We start from the raw sequence: 18,705 nt of genomic DNA, 5'->3' as shown, positions 1-18,705 counted from the left end.
GGGAGAGAGCGGGACCAACTAGACTCTTCTTTTACTTTCTTTAACTTCTACTTCTACACACTTCACTCTCTCTCTCCCTCTCCCTCCAGCTCCATCTTTATCTTGATTTCTTTCCAGCTATGTGATTCAGTTGCTGTTTTTCTCCTGGGGCGCTGTCATTGGGCTCCGGCCATGTCTTTGATGGCAAGGATGTTATTGGAGCTAGTGTCACAGCACAGAGTTCACCGGGTCAAACTGCACACATGATGTCAGGCAGATTATAAGATCTATTGCAGCTGTCAATATAGAACTACGAAGAAAGGAAAAAAAAACACGTGCAATTAATTTTCATTTTAATTTTCATTGCAAATTCAACATGTACAGGGGTCGCATGTAACGATGTGCACATAAGGGGCTACTTTTTTTATCTTGAGGTAAATTAATCACATGGTGAAGGTTAGTACTGTTTTTATAAACACCCAGTTAAATGTTCATGTCCATCACAGTTCCAGTTTTACCTGTGATAGAACTTTTGTCAACGCTTTTTGTCTGTTTGACACATTTTCTTTTCCCAAGACTCTTTCTGCAACACTAATATTATTTCACCTGTAGTTTCGACATGAATAAAGCGCTGTCTTTTGGATGTCTCATGTTGTTATGAAGACCCAAACTGTTGATTTACGGACGACGACAAACGCTGACAAACGCTGGAATTGATCTTACTTAAATATCAAATGCCTTGAGGCACAAAGTATCTTTATTCTCTGTACTGTCTCTTATTAGTCGAAGTCACGAAATCACAGCCTGTATGACGACTTACATAGACTTACAGTCACTCAAATCACAACCTGATTAAAAAATGGGGATTTTTTTCAAACAGTCCAGACTGTCAATATGAATATTGAATCCACCAGGATAATAAAGCAATCAGTCGCGTGTTTGTGTGCATCTGTGAGTGAGTGAGAGTGCACGTCTAGATGGGAGTTACCCAATTGTGAGTTGTATTTATTCAATCACAAAATACAGCAGTGGTCATTGCAGATGGTGGAGTTCTACACTCTATTGGCTGCACCGTTCTAGTCTTAAAAGATTTTGGTCACTGTGGAATTTTCAATATATTAATTATCCTTTAACTCTCGTCTCTTAGGTTCTGGAGAGGGGGTTAAAGAGAAGCTGGTTCCTCTGATTCAGGGCCCGTCTGACACCAAAGAACTCCACATGAGCCGCTGGCTTAATGAGAGCCGCAAGCCTGAATCTTTGCTGGCCCCTGACCTGCTGGCGTTTTCCGTTCAGATCCCTCAGCTAGGAGACGACTGCAGGAACTCAGGTAGAAGCTTTTGAAATGTCTGCACGCATCAGAGTCTCTCCTCTCTTTTTTCCACTCGATCATTGTACGTTGCTCTGTGCTCAACCTGTGCATTGTTGAAATCACAAATCGCCATCCTGCGTTGATGTTTCGACTTTTTAGCTCATTTTTCCGGTCGCGGTTGTGGTGTTTGGACTCGTGACAGGCACTGGTAGTCCATATTCCATCTCGGTTATTGGTGATCTAATACAAGAGTCTCGGCTTGTTTAGCTCGTCATATTTTCCTTCCCCTATAATGTCACGCAATGCCCCCTTTTGGTTATTTATTTAGTAAAGCCGATAAGCGTTTTCCACTCCAGTATCCTTGAGGCAGGGTTGGCAACTCGGCGTCTCTTTACAGGCAGCATGAGTTCTCTAAACAGCAGTTAGTCTCTGTCAGCGCTGGGCCGAGCTGGCTAACAACAGCAAACCACTCGAGGATTGCTGCTGAAGGCTGCACTGATGTCAGATTGCCCCCTTTTTGACTGCGTCCTCAGACCAGGGATTATATTTCTGGTGTGCGGGCGCATGCGTGTGTGTGACGTGGGATTATTCAGTAGCCCTTCCAATGCAGATTCCAACACTCAAAGTGCTGTCCTGCTTGATTTAGTTGACCCTTTAGTTGGATATTTAATCACTGCAACTCGGTGCATCTCATGTGTCCGCAGCAGTAGCCAGATATGTCTTCGGTATTCTTTCAAGCCAAAATTCCTCCTGTAGTGAACGAGCCCATGAATATCAGTATGTCATCACTAACCTTTCCTCCCCACCTGCAACTGCAACTACTTCTCTTACAAGGCAGCTCTACAGGGCTCCCAGGGAAGATTGATACCTCTGGAAGTATATGTACTCGACAGTCTCTCCTGTGTCACGGTCCTCAATTGCTCCCAGGTCTCTAAAAGCCCACAAAAGGTGACTCTCCAAAATGCACTCTGGGCTATTATCCCGCTACCTCCCCCCAACAGCCCCAAAGGCAGATACAGGAGAAGCCAGGGGTGACAATGTAAAACAATACACCTGCAGTATTTGTTTTCAGAGTTGTCTTCAGAGTCACAACTGTACATCACTTTAAATACGGGGCTGCAGAGATTCATCGCCTCGACTTACGTACAAAAACCTGAACCATATCAGACCCCTGGGCCCTTAAACATGTCAGCGCTGAGGTGGAGATAGAGTTGGCCTCAGGTGGTTTCACACTGTGAGGAGGAGATACGGATGCAGCCTAGAGTGAAGTGAAGTAAGAAGATAAGTACAGTTTAGAGACTCTGGATTTGGACTGGAATTCCATTCCATTAATGTTTGAATGTTGCCCCAGTCAATCACCGTCCCGTTGTTAGTGAAAAGAGTGCCAGGACACTGCTGTAAACTGCAGACGTAAGGCCGGGAAAAGCTTACGTTTCATAGGCAACTCACGGTTTGATGAATGCGAGGACAGTCTTGGGATAAATTCCCCCGCAAGTGGCATAGGAGTAGATTTGAAAAACAACGCTGAGTTCCTGACAAGGGCTCGTCCCGCCCTTTACAGCCTCGCAGACGTAGATAGATATTTTTAGGAACTCTGGTGAATTCTATTTAGTGCACAGCCTCAGACTATTACTTTGATTTAGGGAGCATATTATTTCAGCGCAGCAATGGCTCATAAAGACAGTACATATTTTTGAATATTAAAACCTGATCTGAACACAAACCAGAAGACCAAAAGGAAGCGAAAAGAGGGGGAGAGAGAAAGAAGATGAAGGTGAAAGGGAGGCGGGGGGGGGGGGGGGGGGGGGGGCTGACTCCCAGAAGCACTGGCTATATCTCCAGCAGATGTGGAGCAGTGGACGCCTGCACTCCTTCTCATCACTGCCTCAGTGCTCTCTCCCCCCCCCCCCCCCCCCTCTTCTGTGTTTAATGTTCTTTGTTTCTTGCTTGCTTTCTTTCCCCTCGCTGTCTGCCTCTCTCTTTTGTCCTTTTTTTTTTTGCTGCTTTTAATCTCAAATCTGGAATACTCATGCTTTTATCACGCCTTGTTTCAATTCATCAAGCATACATCTCTGTTCCTTTTGTGTTTTTTTAGGAGTCGAACAAGACATTTCTATTTTGGCTGAGGGTCGGTACAAAGCAACACCATTTTATCAATGAAAGCATGAACTTTTTCACTTTTCTTTTAGATTTTTAATACAAAGCACTGCACACACACACACACACACACACACACACACACACACACACACACACACACACACACACACACACACAGAGTTTTTCTGCAAGAAAGCTTTCTTTTATCTGCAATATACCTGTCAATACAGTCAAAGTTTGAGACAGCAGCATGGCTTGACAGTAACAATATCACCCGCCTGGAACATTTCTCTCTCTCTCTCTCTCTGCATGCATGTGTGTTGTGTGTCAAATGTGCAGGAAGAGCTTGCAAAGTTAGAGTGTGTGCGTCTGTGTGTGTGCGCGCTGAGGTATTTCTGAGTGTCTACTTATAGGTCTGTGTTTTGTGGTCAGGCTGACATCAAAGCGTTTGGTCAGTCCACATGTCCCATGTCCCCGCTGTCATCCTGAGGGTGACTGGGAGCCTGTTAGAGCAGTGTTAATGGAATGATGGATGCAACACCTCATTCAGCCCGAGATGAAAGGTAGAGTAGCAGCACTTTAAATGGCCCTGCACCCTTTGCTCCCATTGGGCAAACTCGGGGCTCAATGTTTTGTGATCATGACATTTCTGAATCGTTTGGAGCACTTGGCCTTGGCATCAAACACATTTTATTCGTCCCATGTGGCTCTGTTGATTCCATTTAGCAAATTCTTAAAGCGTGATCATTATACACGGAGCGTAGGACTGGGGTCGGGAAGTAAGACAAAAGCTAACTCCCTTACACCCTAGACATGCCGAAAGCATTAAGACATAATGAGCCGCAATCAACTTTTATATTCCGTTCTTCATTTGATTAGTCGCTTCTGGTTTTTGTAAGGATGCGACGCAAAAAACACCGCAGTGCCGTCGGATCCGTCTGCCCAATTCTCAAAGCATAATATTTATCTAAGGAGAGGGGGAGCTTGTCGGTATCGACATCAAGCCACCGCCGTATCGTGGCTGAAGTGTTTGAGTATATATACTCGCATGACACGGGGCTTTCACATGCATGTGCCTTATTTTCATGTTTTGGCGTGTGTGATTGACTGCGGTTGCTTCTAAGTCGAGGGAAGTCTTGCCTTCAGTGTTTCCCCACTGGTCATGTATGTGTGATCTCTGTGTTGACTCATTTCTTAGAGGATGTGACAGGCTCTGGAAATTGCCAGCACTCTCCTTATGGATCCTTTAATTCATCCCAGAAGCCATGTCTTACATTTTCCCTTTTTTTTATAGAGCTCTAAAAGGCCCGACTCTTCTCAGGCCTTTTCTCATATGGTATAGTTGGTCGAGTAGACGGCTTGAGACTTTACTAACGGCCAATCACATGAGACCGGCGAGCACTCTAGTCCTGAAATCTTTCTTTGACGCTGTTGTCGGCCTGAAATTACCCTCGAAGAACGTTGGGGAATGTTCATTTTCACTGCAGTGACGTAATGGTAGTTTAAACAGTTGAATGCCAGCATTTAAATGGCAAATTTGACATGTTTTAATCTTCTCTTTATCTTTAACGCACAGTGAATTAGCCGGAGAGATACGTTGCTTTTAAATACGGCCAGTGACATCTGTTTTCGGTCTAATTGTTTACCAGTGAAAACGAAAAATTCCAACTTACTTAGAAAACGAAGAGATTGGGTTGGGTGGCTCGGGGTGGCGGTTGGAGGGTGTCCCTTTACACTTGTAGAACTGCAGATCCAGGCGAATGTGTTTTCATTTAACGGATTTGAGGTTGGAACATTCTAATAAATTAAACACAATTAAAGGCGTGGGTTTAAACGCAGAAGAACTAAGCAGCTCCGCTTTGAAAAATCCCTTTTTTATAGATCCAAAGGCATATAGTAATTTCATATCTTGCCATTAAGCGATTGCATTACAACGTGTCAGTCCCAGATTCCTCCTAATTGAACAGCCGTTGGGGATATAACCAACGACGATAAGATTTTCCTTTTGGCAGTGGCAGAGCACCACCATAACCAAGTGTTCTTGCCTTTTTTTTTCTCTCCTTTCAAAAGAACCAAACATGATTCATGCTTGCGATCTGTTATGACTCAGTGAATACTGAGAAATCAATGCCATTATTAAATAACGTGAAAAAACAAGGTTTCGGACAGAACAAAAACACGGAGGGAAAACGGGGCAGCCGTGAGGGGAGTCAGACTCGGGGTGAGGTAGTTTTCTTTTAAGTCGCAGCAGGCAGCAATCCAGGTTGGCAGGCTGGATGAGGAGGGCACAGGTTAGTCTTCCACATGGGCCAAGCTGAGAGCCAGGGACATGTCATCCTTCACTCGCGCACACTGGGACTGATGCCTGTATTCCTTGACTGGTATTAGATCTATAAATTATTTGTGAATTTAATCAGAGTCGAGCAATGCCTCAAGGATCACAAACACCAGATATCCTTTGCCATGTCACTCCGAGTGACCCCCGGTGCTACACTCAGTGTAAATTACCACTAGGGCTCCAAAGACAGCTTGATCATTTTGATCCCCGGACAGTGGCTGGCTGGCTGGCTGACTCTCCTCCTTGGCTTGGTCTTGGGCCTGTCACTGCTGATGGATGGGAGAGACTAAGGGGGCCTTGGACGAGGCCAGTGTGAGGGAGTAGAGGGCTAGAGGGCGTGCGAGGAGCTGGGGTTTATGCTGAACCTCGGGGCGAGCGGCAGCCTGCAGGTGTTCCCCAAAAACCCCCACCCTCCACCAGCCTGACTTGCACCAGGGGAGGAGGGACCAATGGGTCGGGTGGGCTTTATGATCACAGAGAAGACAAAAAGTGAGAGCGAGTGAGGGATAGCATGTGTTTTCCCCAGGCACGCCAGCAGCTGCGAGACAATGATTTATGCTTTTCTCAGAACTCTGGGATCTCAAAATGTTACATTTAATCAAGCACACTGAGAGCAGAGCAAATGTTAAAGATGTTCCCTATAAAGCCCTCCAGTTTTGATCTCTTTACCATACCATGGGAGCTGTGGGAATAGGGGAACAAAGTGATCTTTAATCTTAATTTAAACATATTGCGGGGAATTATGAAAGCTACATGGAATTAATCCTTGGAGAATTCCTTCGGGCGCGGTAACACTAAACATATTTAGTTCCCTAATAGATATTAAAGCTGTTTTCTCCTCAATTACTGTTCCTATTGGACAGATGGAAGGGAGAAAATGTTTCAGAGTTTGAGGTTTTATGCGGAGTTAAGTCCACATTTCAACACTGAACAACTTTGTTTAAACAGTAACATAATTAATCCACAGTTTTAAAGAAAACAAAGTATGTTCCCATTGCTAGTTTTTGTCCGTACTTTACAAATTCAGCAACACAGATTTTTTAGAAACATTTGTATCTGTCCATCCATCTGTGTCTTTACTTGTTGATATGATGACGATGACGTGTGTGTGTGTGTGTGTGTGTGTGTGTGTGTGTGTGTGTGTGTGTGTGTGTGTGTGTGTGTGTGTGTGTGTGTGTGTGTGTGTGTGTGTGTGTGTGTGTGTGTGTGTGTGTGTGTGTGTGTGTCAGTCAATAACAGGTGGGATCTTACAGTATCTTACAGGGCCCGTAGACCCGGAGACTAATGAGAGCAGGTGGGAACGAAGCGCCACCTGACTTTGATCTGACCATTTCAAACAAACACACATGCATGCATTACCCTCGCTGAGTGGTACGTGCACACGCACAGGCATGCACACTCTTAGAAACACTTGCCACACATGATCTCTTTGCCTTTTCTCTGAAAGCGTAGCCTTTGAACGGGTTGCACCGACACCGTAGATGGGGTGTGAATTTTGGGATCTCCCTTGGTAGCCTCCTCCATTACAATCTTTCAAAGGCCTGCCGTACTTTCATATGTCCATCTATCATGCTCTTTTTCCCTCCTTTGCATGTGTTCACTCACTCCATTGAGTGTTAAATCAACAGTCTGGCTTTGTCTCAGGCAGCAGCTTGATGGCTTTAAGCTGCTGGCCTGAACTTTCTCTGGCTGATAGACCTACAGTAGACAAAATGCTCCTAAAAATACATTTATTTAACGTCGTTGTGAGAAAATCCAAGAGGCAATCTCTTTAACTAGTTTTGTAGGTAATGTGATCAGCTTTGTAGCTGTTGGGAACTGACCAAACCTTCACCTGAAATCTTTTTGAGAGGCAAATACTTCCTTAGCACACACACACACACACGCACACACACACACACACACACACACACACACACACGCACACACTTATTTATATAAAGCTGATCACATTACTTGCAAAACTAGTTAAAGAAATTCCCTTCCCTTCCCCTAAGACCATTCTGTTTACTGTAGGAATATATATATTTATATATTTATATATATATATATATATATACACACATACACACACACATGCAGGTTTTGCATGAAACCGATTGAATTGGGTCCATTCTCGATCTCTCCATTGAATTCGGGCGCCTGAAACTCGACCATAAGAGGTTGTTCCATTTGTTTATTTGTTTAAGCACTTTGTAACTTCCTCAACAATCTGTTTAATCTTCAAGGCAGTCGCTCTCATCATGTCTCGTCAGTCAGTGTGTGTGAAGCAGAGCAGGTAATGTGGAGATTAGACCCGAGGGAACCCACTCAGGGCTGGCTATTGAGGTCAATCATGGCCCATTACTGGAGCTGTTCATCTGTGAAGTGTCGGGCTACTTAGGCCACTCTCACAGTGCTTAAAACCGGGCTGGAGTGTGAGGCTGAGGGGCAGAGATTGGGTACAAGGGGATAAGGGCCGAGGCTGGGGATGGAGTGTGACTGGGGCTAAAGCTGCTGTTCGGGCTAGCCTCCACCCTTACATGATATCACAGCTTCCATGCGGCCATTTGGCATTGGCCGTTCGACATCCTTTCTGAGAATGATTCAGTTTATCTCGGTCGCAGATGGCCAGAGGTTGGGCTCTGTGCTTTGCACTGGAGAGGAGATGAAAGCAAATGACGCTTTAATGATCCCTGTGTGGATGTCGGTCATAGCAACAGTAAAGTAACACAATACACCAAACAGAAAATGGAATATAAATAGCAAATTGGAAAGTCAGACGGTGTCAAACACAACACAGCCAACACTCCAGGCGACGCCAGAACAAATATTATAAAGATTAATCAGCGAAAAGCTATAATAATTTATAGCATATTATCAGGTGGTGGTAATAAAACAGGGAGGTTTAGTAGTTCTCTCCCTAGGACAGAAACCCAGGACTAACTTCAGCTTAGGGGAACACGGTGGTCAGACTACAGGCTTTTCTGGTGTTTGCTGTCAGGGTCGGGCATCATGGTGGTGTGTAAGTGAGTCGGCTAGAGATGAAGAACTAGCCTTTTGAGTGTGAAGAGAGGTCATTCCGGGTCACTGCTGTTCCACTTCTAAAAGCGGCCGCTTTCCCCGTGTGAAAGTTGAGCCGATATTAGCTCATCAGTTTCATTAAGAAGATCTCTGTAAAGACCTAATGGCTGCCTTCAAGATGGCCTCTTCTCTCACATTCGGAGTGCACTAATGCATTATAACGTGGCAAGCATGTGGCGAACGTTTTTTTCATCCATTTTAACGTGTTCCTTCAGGCTAAAGGTTTGCAATCCACACGGAAAAACAAAAACAGAAAAATCTCGATGAGGTGGACATTTGTGAAAGCAGACATTCATTCATCTTTAAGAAAGGCCCAGTCTGGATTATTTTTCCCTCAGGAAACTCCTTTAAAGTCCTCTTTAACATGTTTTTTTTAAATTTAATCACACCTTTTATATTGTTTCCTGTTGGGAGTGCCAGCATCACAGCTGTGGATAGGAACTGGATCAATACCTTGATCGAGACGGCAGGATGTCTTAATGGCCTGACGTCAGACTCTCTGGAGATCGTCAGGGAGCAGAGAACCAGAAGGAAGTTTCTGGGTTTTCTGTCACGGGACGGCACAGCACCTCCATAAAGAGTAGCAGGAGCATCCGGCTTCCCAACCGCTCCACTCAGAGGTTCAGAGTGTCTTTAGTTCCTGCAGCCGTTTAGACTTTTGCTTGATGTTTGCGTGGTTGTACATAAGCACATCTGCAGTTCTTTGCTTTTATGACTTTTCTTCTGATCTAATTTATCGCCGGCGTTTGCTGACGTATTGTGCTTTTTATTTCTAAGTCTTTGACGATGTATCGTGTATATCATTGTTTATTGTTGCATACCAGTTTGATGATCATCTTCTTTAATGTTAAGTTTTTTCATGTTCTACGCGTTTTGAGATGACACTTAATATGATACTGAGTAACCAATGGCAGTATCCTGTTTAGAGCCTTCCCCGCATTTCTGCTTTTGCTCTTTGCGTGGATGGGGGAGATGCTTGCCCTTGGCTACTCAGCAGCTGGAAAATAGTAATCTAGCTTGTCAGCTACTGGGCGAAATGCAATTCCCAGGGCAGCCTGATTCATTTCCCACCAAGGTGCTATCCATTTTTAATGTTTGTCAGTGAGATATTCAGTGAAGAGCCTAACACAGAAGCCCCCCCTATCCCCCTCCCCCACGTCTATACACTCCTATCATTTCAAATTCCCATGTGACTGCAGAGTTATTACAGTGAGTAATTACAAGTTAAGCTCTTTAGAGAGAGAGAGAACTTTGCCAGCTGTATCCTTTAAGATCATCCATTCATCATTAGTAAGTAAAGAAGAAGGGAGGGGAAGCTAATGAGTGTAGTTTTCACTGGTTTTAAAGCAGAAACACAGAAGTGCAAGTTGTGTACGTGCTGCGGCTGGGGGAGGCCATGCCGACTGTTGGTGGACAGTGGTAGTCCCAGGTCGACTGTGCAGCATACAAGCTGTTTACACTTGATCCCATCCTGGGCCGAGTAGCGGGACTGGAAGGGGTCAATTAAGTTAACCTTATCTAATTGAATGTTGTCACTGGATCAAAGGTGGCCACATTCCACGCCGCCGGATCAAACGTCGCGCGGCACAATCAAAACAATTGACTTCCCCCAGATCACCCAATCAGGAACTTTGGGTTTCATTCTCACAAATTAGAGGGGATAATGTTGACAGCAGAGGGCCTGAACACTGTCTTTAGTTAGGCCCATTTGAGTTAGTTTAGTGAGATTTACTGGTTATCACCATGTGCTTTAGGTACTTTCCCTCATTGTTTCCCAAAAAGGTGACAAACAATTATTTAAGTTTGTAGATTTAAAATAACATGAACTCATTAATAACCGTTTTACAGCCTTTCTGCTTCATGATAAACTGTACAGATGTGCTGACGCGTCAGGCTGCGGTTTAGCTGCTGCCCTGTGATAGAGATTTTCCCTTCCTAATGCCTTCCCAGCTTTGCTGACAGAGACGAACATTCATTTGCGGCGGCTCCCTGCTCATCACCACTTAGTTTATCAGTGTCACTGCCTGTGAGCCGTGCTTCTGTCCCTCCTCTCACGTTATTGCTGTCCCAGCTACGAGTGTGATCAACCGCCGCCTCCTCACTTTATTAGAGGCTGGTTACTGATTCTTACTCTGCCAGTCCTAAAGTCACATACAGGCTAACCGGAGTTCAGACGGATGCCGAATCGGCAGTATTGAAGCTAGCTGGCTGGAGTTCTGTGCCGGTAGCCAAACCAATATGTGTCTCGCCGCTTGAGTGGCCATCAGAAAACACGCGGTGGGCGTGGGAAGGGGATGAGAGGCCATTAGCTTCTTCACAGCTGAGCTGCCGCGGCGCGCCTCCTCCCTCGTACCGTGCCCTTCCCTCATCTCTTCACCCATTCACTCCTCCACTCCCCTCCTGTCCCGCGCTCTTTTTTTCCCAGGCTGCACGGTGTGCACACAGCGGGCAAAGGTTTACCACACAGCGCCGCAGCAGCACGAGTACCTCAAAAGAAGAAAGGGGGGGTACATATTAAAGTTAGTGGGCGAAGTAGAGTCCCACATAAAGCAGCAGTGGTGAGGATGAAAAGGGGTCTGGGGGGGGGGGAAGAGGAGTTGAAATGCGACGTAGGGATGAGATATTCTTTGAAATGTCTTTTGATGCTGATGTGGGCATTATTCCTGGAGCTCTGTGTTAAGGCGCAATTAATTAAGCTAATTAAACAAATGGCGGTTATGCGGTTGTGGTGTAGGTTTGGGTGGGATGGTGAGAGAGATTTCTCACAGAATAAAAAAAAAAAAAAAAAAAGCCAAGTAATTAAGCGAATCAGCCGGTAGGAACCAGACCAGGTGGGGTGGGGGTGGGGGTGGGGGGGGTTCAGTGAGGCTCAGTCGAGAATGGAATGTGACACAAGCCACACTAATGTTGAATTCTCCCATATAACTGGCTTACTCTTCCACACTCTCATTCACACACACAGAAGACTCTCAATAGTACCACTTACAAGGTCTTTGGCTCTTTTTCAGGCTTGGCTCGTGTTCAGAAACACTGTTGGAGCCAGTAAAGAGTTTAGCATCATCTGTTTCTTAGAAAGGGGGGGAAAAAAACGGGAAATACAAAGTAGTTTATGCAAGGTTTTGTTTACCGCACACCCTATCCCTCTGTTGTTCAAATTGTATTTCTTTCTTTCCGTCGTCCAAAACCACTATGATTTGTCCCAGTGACAGACGGACTGAAGAATGGCTTCACACAGCCTTCACTCTATCGTCACATATTTATCCCCTAAATAAGCAGCTCTTCCTCAAGAGATCTGTAATTCTTCTCGTTTTGTATGCAGAGCTCTGGTTTGTCTTCAAAGCCCCACGCAGACCACACAGGAACATCTTTGGCGTCATTTCCCATTTGGGGAAAAAAAAACACAAAAAACAAGAGAAATGACAAAGTATGAGCCAGTAGAGTGACTGGTAGCAGAAATAAACTAGATTTAAAGCTGCGATCTGCAAATCTCTACGTTGAATCTACAGCAAAGATGACAAGAGCATGTGGTGGTAAAAATATCTGACTGACTAATGTGTAAAGAATGCATCTGTCCAGAAATGAAGTCAGACGTGTGTATGGACAGCATCTTCAGCCTGTGTAGTAATGCCTGCTTGTTTTCTAGCTCCACTCATAAAAACCAAACTCACACTTATGTCACTTTCATGTAATTTGGCCATCAGCATTTCAACTGAACAGGCTTTTATCACGATGTTACTCACTCCGACACTTTTCATCTTTGTGTATTTTGACGTGTGAGGCTATGCAGCAGAATCATGTCACAATAGTCATTAATATCGTTGATATGAAAAACTTTTAAATGGAGTTGAAAGTCCAAATGACTAACAGCCCCCTTCGGCCCTGCTCGTTTATATCGCCCCGCTTATCCTGAAAGTCTCGGTGATGAATGTGAATCTCTGAACATTCGGCGATCCAGTTTGTTGTGTGATTGTTTGCAGATTTTTATTTTGGAGTGGTATTTAAAACATTGCAGCCCTTGTTAAACATATTTCCAAAAGAACACGGTTTCAGTTGACCAAAAAGGTGTAGGCTGAAGCTTATTGTATCTCGCATTTTTTACATAATGGAATAAGCAACTGATTTACTAATAGGTTTAGGTCATACAAAAACAATTTTTCCATTTTGGTTTAATCATTAATTTCACTGCAGACAAATTCAAATACAGTAGACACAGAGGCAGGCATCATTGGACTTTCTCCTAGTGACCTTTTAACTTTCTAACTAGTAGCTAGTTTTAATGTATGATCCCCCCCCCCCCCCCCCCCCCCCCCCTCCCCACCAAGTGCTGTACTTTACATGGCTCTGTGTTTGAGTAAGTTATAGCTTTACATATTGCATTCTACATCTGTATAGGCTTCTAGGCATTTAGCTTAAGGGGATTCATTACAGAAAGGCTGGCAGACGTACAGATGCAGCCATTTGACTCCTGTTTTTGTTCTTGGTCCTTTTGCATTTTTATGTGACATTGGTTCACATTTTTTTTAAGCCTTCAGTCCTTATTCCACAGTCACATCTGTAGTTTTAGTGTTTAAAGGAGAATAGAAAAGACACCTTCATTAACAGATTTAAGGTGGATATGCTGGATAGTATGTATTATATAGATAGTTTAAGATGAACAAGTCTTGAGGATGATGTATTGTTTTTATTTTCAAACTATGCTGGCTGTAGTGTTACAGTGGTTCTGGGCTGGTTCAGCTCAGCTCTGGTTAATAATGGCTGGAGGCAGTGAGTGCTCAGTACCCTGGTTTATGTCCACCCATCCAGTCTGCTGTTCTCTGCTGACCTGGGACGGCAGGAGTCACCGCTCCTCCTGTTGCCTTTTCTCTCTGCTTTTCTCCACAGTCGTGACATTTCTAACGTTGCATTCATATTCCTTGGTGGATTGTGTGTGCTTTCTTAAAGCAGAAGTGTTTTTGTTAGCAATAAGAAAAAAAAACACGTAAGAAATATTAATGGAAAGGAATGAATAAAGAGCTTTTTAGATTCTAAAATGTACCCAAAATTACTTGGAGAAAACATAGATAAATTGCTTTATATCGTCCCTTAAACGTAAATCGAAAAATGTATTTGTCTTTTTCCCTCGTTTGCGTCCTCTCTCTCTCTCTCTCTCTCTCTCTCTCTCTCTCTCTCTCTCTCTCTCTCTCTCTCTCTCTCTCACTCAAACACCCCCCCTCCCTCTCCCTCTCTGAACAGCACTGCAGGCCAGTAAGTGTTATTCGTCAGTGATTTAGTGCAGGAGCGTTTCCAGGATTTGAGGACTTTCGGGACTAAGCCTGGACATCTGTAGGGGGTTCCTCTCCCAGGGAATGTCTTTGTAAAATACGCTCTGGTTTGATACTCTTTTATGCACTCTGACACCTTATTTACATTTAAAGTACATTTGCTAAATATTGAACAAATTAAATATGTACCACACAAACTGTTGTATATCATTATATCGAATTAATATAGATAGCTAGTAATTATGTAACTAAGTGAGAAAAGAAGTACATAAGTACATACTATGCATAAAAAAACCCATCAGCCCCCTTCCTCCTCTCATTCACTGTGACTCGCTCTTCTTCTTTCTCTTTACATCCTCCGCCCATGTGCTTCCCTTCTCCCTCAAACCCTAAAACGGATCCTGGTCCCAGTGTTCCCCTCCACCCTCTCACCCCACTTAACCTTCGCTCACTCTCCTGCCAGGTTGGGCAGGAATGTTAATGGAAGCTGTTGCTGTGAACAGATCTGGAAGGTTCCGTCCAGGGCAGCCTCTAGTGACAGAGGCTCTGCCCCGGAGAGAGTTATGGTGGCTTGGGTGAGGAGAGCATCCTGCTCCCTTGGCCCCTTCAGTCTCTCCTGGTAACCTGAGCCTGAGTGTTTCTGAAGGCCTCGCGACTGGTCATCTTCAACTCGACGAAACTTTTACGGCCTCTTGTCATCCTCTGACTCGGAGCACTACTTCACTTCTCTGTGTCTCTTTTCTGTTTTTCCCCCTCCTCTCTGCCTCTCCCATCATTAGAAATCGTACACAAAATGAATCCTTTCACCAAATGTGTGCCTTCACTCGAACCGGTGTTTTTAATGTATCAGTCACTCTGGCGTTATCGGCAGCATCAGCGTTCTGGGGTTACTGATGCCCTTTGCTTCTCTGGGATTTCTTTTATTTTCACAGGAAGAGAAATAACAGGGCCAAGAAGGAGCTCTGGCGAAAACCAAAAGGTTGTCATTATGTCATGACTCATAAACACACTTTTTGACATCTAGATCTCAGGGATATCAGAGACAGAGAGGCAGAGTGGGATGGAGCCCCGGCCTGGCAACGCGCTCGTTACCGGAATTAATAAGGAAAACATTTTACCAGGAAATACGATCTGGTGTTTTGAAAGCTGTGGCTAATGTGCCTCCGTACCCACAGTCTGTATTAGGTTAATCAGCTTTCAGACTGCACAAGCTGTCTGGACTGGGATGGAGCTTTGACACCCAGCCTGGGGGCTACATACTTGCTTCTGTGAGGAGTTTCACAGCCAAGGTGCAGACTTTGCCTCGGGGCGTCGGACCTCAGTGCCTCCTGTCAGCTCTGCGGCTGACGCCACCATGAGAGCCTCGCTACTCTGGTATGCCCTTGAAAGTCAGTCAAGGCCTCTGACATAGGCCTTTTCTACGGTATGAATGTGGTTTCATGTATGTGTCTAAACGGGTGCTTAAGGCAAGTGTTTGGATATCATATTTGTCTGTGTGGGTGTACTGTATGGCTTGAGCAGAAGCTGTTCTGGTATCAAGATGTTCTTGATACGGTTTCCAGCACTTTCTCTCCTGCTGGGGGAGAAAAAAGGCGTAAAACCCCCCAGAATCTCGAGGCACACTGGCCAGTAACCAGCAGGCAGCTAATTTATCTGATTGAAGGTGAGATGAAAGCAGTGGGGTGCACTTAAAGCTCCCTGCTGTTGTCTGACTGTGTTTGTGCTTGTGTGTATGCATGAATAATGGGAAGTGTGTAGGTATTTTGTACCCATCTGTATGTTAAACTGCTACAGATGGTACGAGTTTCTGCCGAGCTCCCGTTGGTCAGTAGCAGCCGGAGGCTCCTTTTTCCGTATGGGTTAAAAGGCTTTTAGGCCCGCGCAGTCGGCTATGTCTTGCTGGAGAAACGAGCGATTAATCTTAGACGCATATATGTAATACACGTGCCAATACATACAAGAAAACAGCTTTTATCCCACTAACATGCAATCATGACTCACAAAGCACACACAGCCGCGGGATGATCTGCAACTTCAGCCTCCGTCAACCCCTCGCAGCACGGAAGTAGTTAAGGGTCATTATGGCATCAAGCCTTTCCCAAAGGACAGGAGGTTTTGAGGGGTGATGTGTGTTTGTGTGAGAGCATGTGCTTTTTTACCATTAGGGTGATTGGTAAGCACAAATCCACTGGTGTTTTGCAGGGAATCTGGAAATAGTAAGCATCACAGCACAGCACAGGTTATCTGAATGTAGGCGTGGGATCTCTTGTATGATCATTGGACCTCATGCAAGAAGCATTGGTGATTTAGGAGAACGTATGAAATCAGCAGTATCACGAGATGCTGAGTTTCTGACACAACACTGTACCAATGAAGAGCATTAGAATGGTAATAGTGAGCGTGTTCGAGCAGAGGAGGCGGCGTTGTGACAGATACCGTAAAGGGGGGAAGCGAAGACTGCTGATTGACTGCTGAATGAGTCTGCTCTGTTTTAAAGTGTCACTGTGAGGTCTGCTTTTTGGACAGGCAGAAGAGCCCTTGCCAGGTGTAGACACTAAATCCAGTCTGCTTCTCCACACAGGGAGATAGATGACCTGTCTACATGTGTGGTGGTGCTCTTCATGCAATAGGCCAGAATACACAGGGGCCCGTTACCTCATACAGAGAGCTGGATATGACTGTGTGCTTACTCAGTTAGCAACAGGGATACAAGATTTTAGGCAACATAGACACCAACTCTACATCAGTATTTACAAGTTACAGATATACAGTAACTGTGTGAATATTATTGTGACTTTTTGCGTCTAGTTATTTTTTCCGTATTCATAAATTGTCGTGTGCCAACAAATATTTCCCTCAATAGTACAGTTTGAAATTTGAAGGCAAACACCACCTCTAGTGGATTTGCTCGAAATCCGTTTTGGTGGACTAACCGTGAGTTGACCCCTACGCTGGTCACTGTTACACTGGAGCACGAGTTAGAATTATTACCCTCTTTCTGTACAAGTTATAGGCTCTGGCGGCTTTATCCGGGCTGTATCAACACATTGATCTAATTCTCATTTTCCCTCTGATTAATCGCCGTGTTTTGCGACTGCGCCGCTGTCCTTTTGGTGCACTTTGCATATTTTTCACGTGCCGTCGCTTTACCACTTGTTACAAATCATTAAAATTCAAAGGGGAAAGTCTTTAGTCTCAGCATTAGCACATGTAGACGTGTTTTGTTGTGGTGAAGCTCTTGAAGCAGAACAGACTGCACACAGCCATTGTTGCTCTGGCGCATGTGCGTCCTGTGTTTTTTCTGACGCAAGTGGGTGTCCGGGTTGGTGTGCCTTTTTTTTTTCTTTTTGTTGCTGAGCTTGTTATGTTCTCCGACATTACAGGATCATTGAATCACTCTCACCCTTTCACCTCCATCTGTGTCTGACAGACAGACACTCTGCCTGTGTGAGACGGGGCCTAAACAGGCAAGGCAGCAAAGTGACGTGTGACAATCCTGAGAGGGTGGAAGGTCCCTATACTGAACTAATAAGCCAGGCTTATCTGTAAGCCCTGTGATGGCCAACACTCTCCCACCACCTCTGCCACCTCCAATGTGTTGGCGACGGCATTTCAGCGCCGCTGCTTCTGGATCCCTCTTAGCCTCTGGGCCAGTCAGTCAGTCGCCCTGTCAGCCCAATCTGCCCAGTCCATCAGTTTTGTTTAAGAGGCTCTTTAATGCAGTTGATTAACGTGTCAAAGGTCAAACCGTCGTGCTTTTCCACAACGTGTAGGGGGGGTGTGTGTGAGGTGGGATGGTGGAGGGGACGGGTAGTGCGACAGTGTGATAAGAAGCAGACGAGGGGGAGGCTCAGCAAAGGGACCTTATCACCGAGTCACATGGGGGATTTATGGCTCAAATGAACTGTAGAGTTGCATTAAGTGCTGCATCAAGTCCTAGCAGTTCCTCTAGGATCAGGCATGGGACGATATGAAACTTTCATGTCACGATTATCCTCATCAAAATCATTGTGATTCATGATATTATACCAAAAAATCATCAAAAATATGGTAACAACCTTTAAATGGCACTTAAATGCTTGCATGACTTTACAGTTTATAAAGAAAATGCATGTTTGTTGCCTGACAGAAATGTCATGTTTAGTGAACGACCCTTGGTGAAAACTAATCTAATAATCTTCAATACAAGGCTTACCTACTTGATCACCTTCATCAATGTATCAGTAGGAGTTCAGATATCATCAGATATTTTAATAAATTATTATTTTCACGTTTTACAAAATTGTACTTTTACATAGAAAAGCGCTTCATAAAACATTGAATTGATTCCTCAGATTTTCAAATTAGCAATCTAAGCAAAGAAGAATAATTAGGAGGTCATGATGCAATTAAATATCAAGATCAGTAGATGACAGGGTTAAGGGGAGACTCCATTGTTTTTATGCAGTGTAATTTTTAAATTGTTGTAATTAATTTATGGAGTAACAAAAAGAGAAATTCTCTCCAATGCATCAACAAAATGAGTAAAAAAATGACCCTGGCTTTATCCAAGGTTCTCATTTCTGGTCATGAAAGTTCTGCAAATTAGCACATATTTGATAAGATAACGTGTCATTTAAATATACATTTTCAGTAAACACGTGTATAAAAACATA

At 44.4% G+C, this 18,705-nt stretch overlaps 2 protein-coding genes across 3 annotated transcripts in view; one reads left to right on the top strand and one right to left on the bottom strand.

Moving 5' to 3' along the window:
- Positions 1–18,705, bottom strand: part of LOC311024283 (polyadenylate-binding protein 1A) — a 477,590-nt gene that overhangs the window by 169,163 nt on the left and 289,722 nt on the right. The gene's annotated exons all lie outside the window — the stretch shown is intronic.
- The window catches only part of vps13b (vacuolar protein sorting 13 homolog B), a 317,809-nt gene that overhangs the window by 80,977 nt on the left and 218,127 nt on the right, over positions 1–18,705 (top strand). For both annotated transcript variants that reach the window (XM_084026605.1, XM_084026606.1), the window contains exon 19: positions 1,127–1,306. In XM_084026605.1, coding sequence (XP_083882731.1) covers positions 1,127–1,306 — 180 coding nt within the window. The remainder of the gene's footprint in view (positions 1–1,126; positions 1,307–18,705) is intronic.

This window comes from Eutrigla gurnardus (genome assembly GCF_963514095.1).
Source record: "Eutrigla gurnardus genome assembly, chromosome: 14".
NCBI lineage: Eukaryota > Metazoa > Chordata > Actinopteri > Perciformes > Triglidae > Eutrigla > Eutrigla gurnardus.
This window is presented reverse-complemented; position numbering and strand designations above follow the sequence as displayed.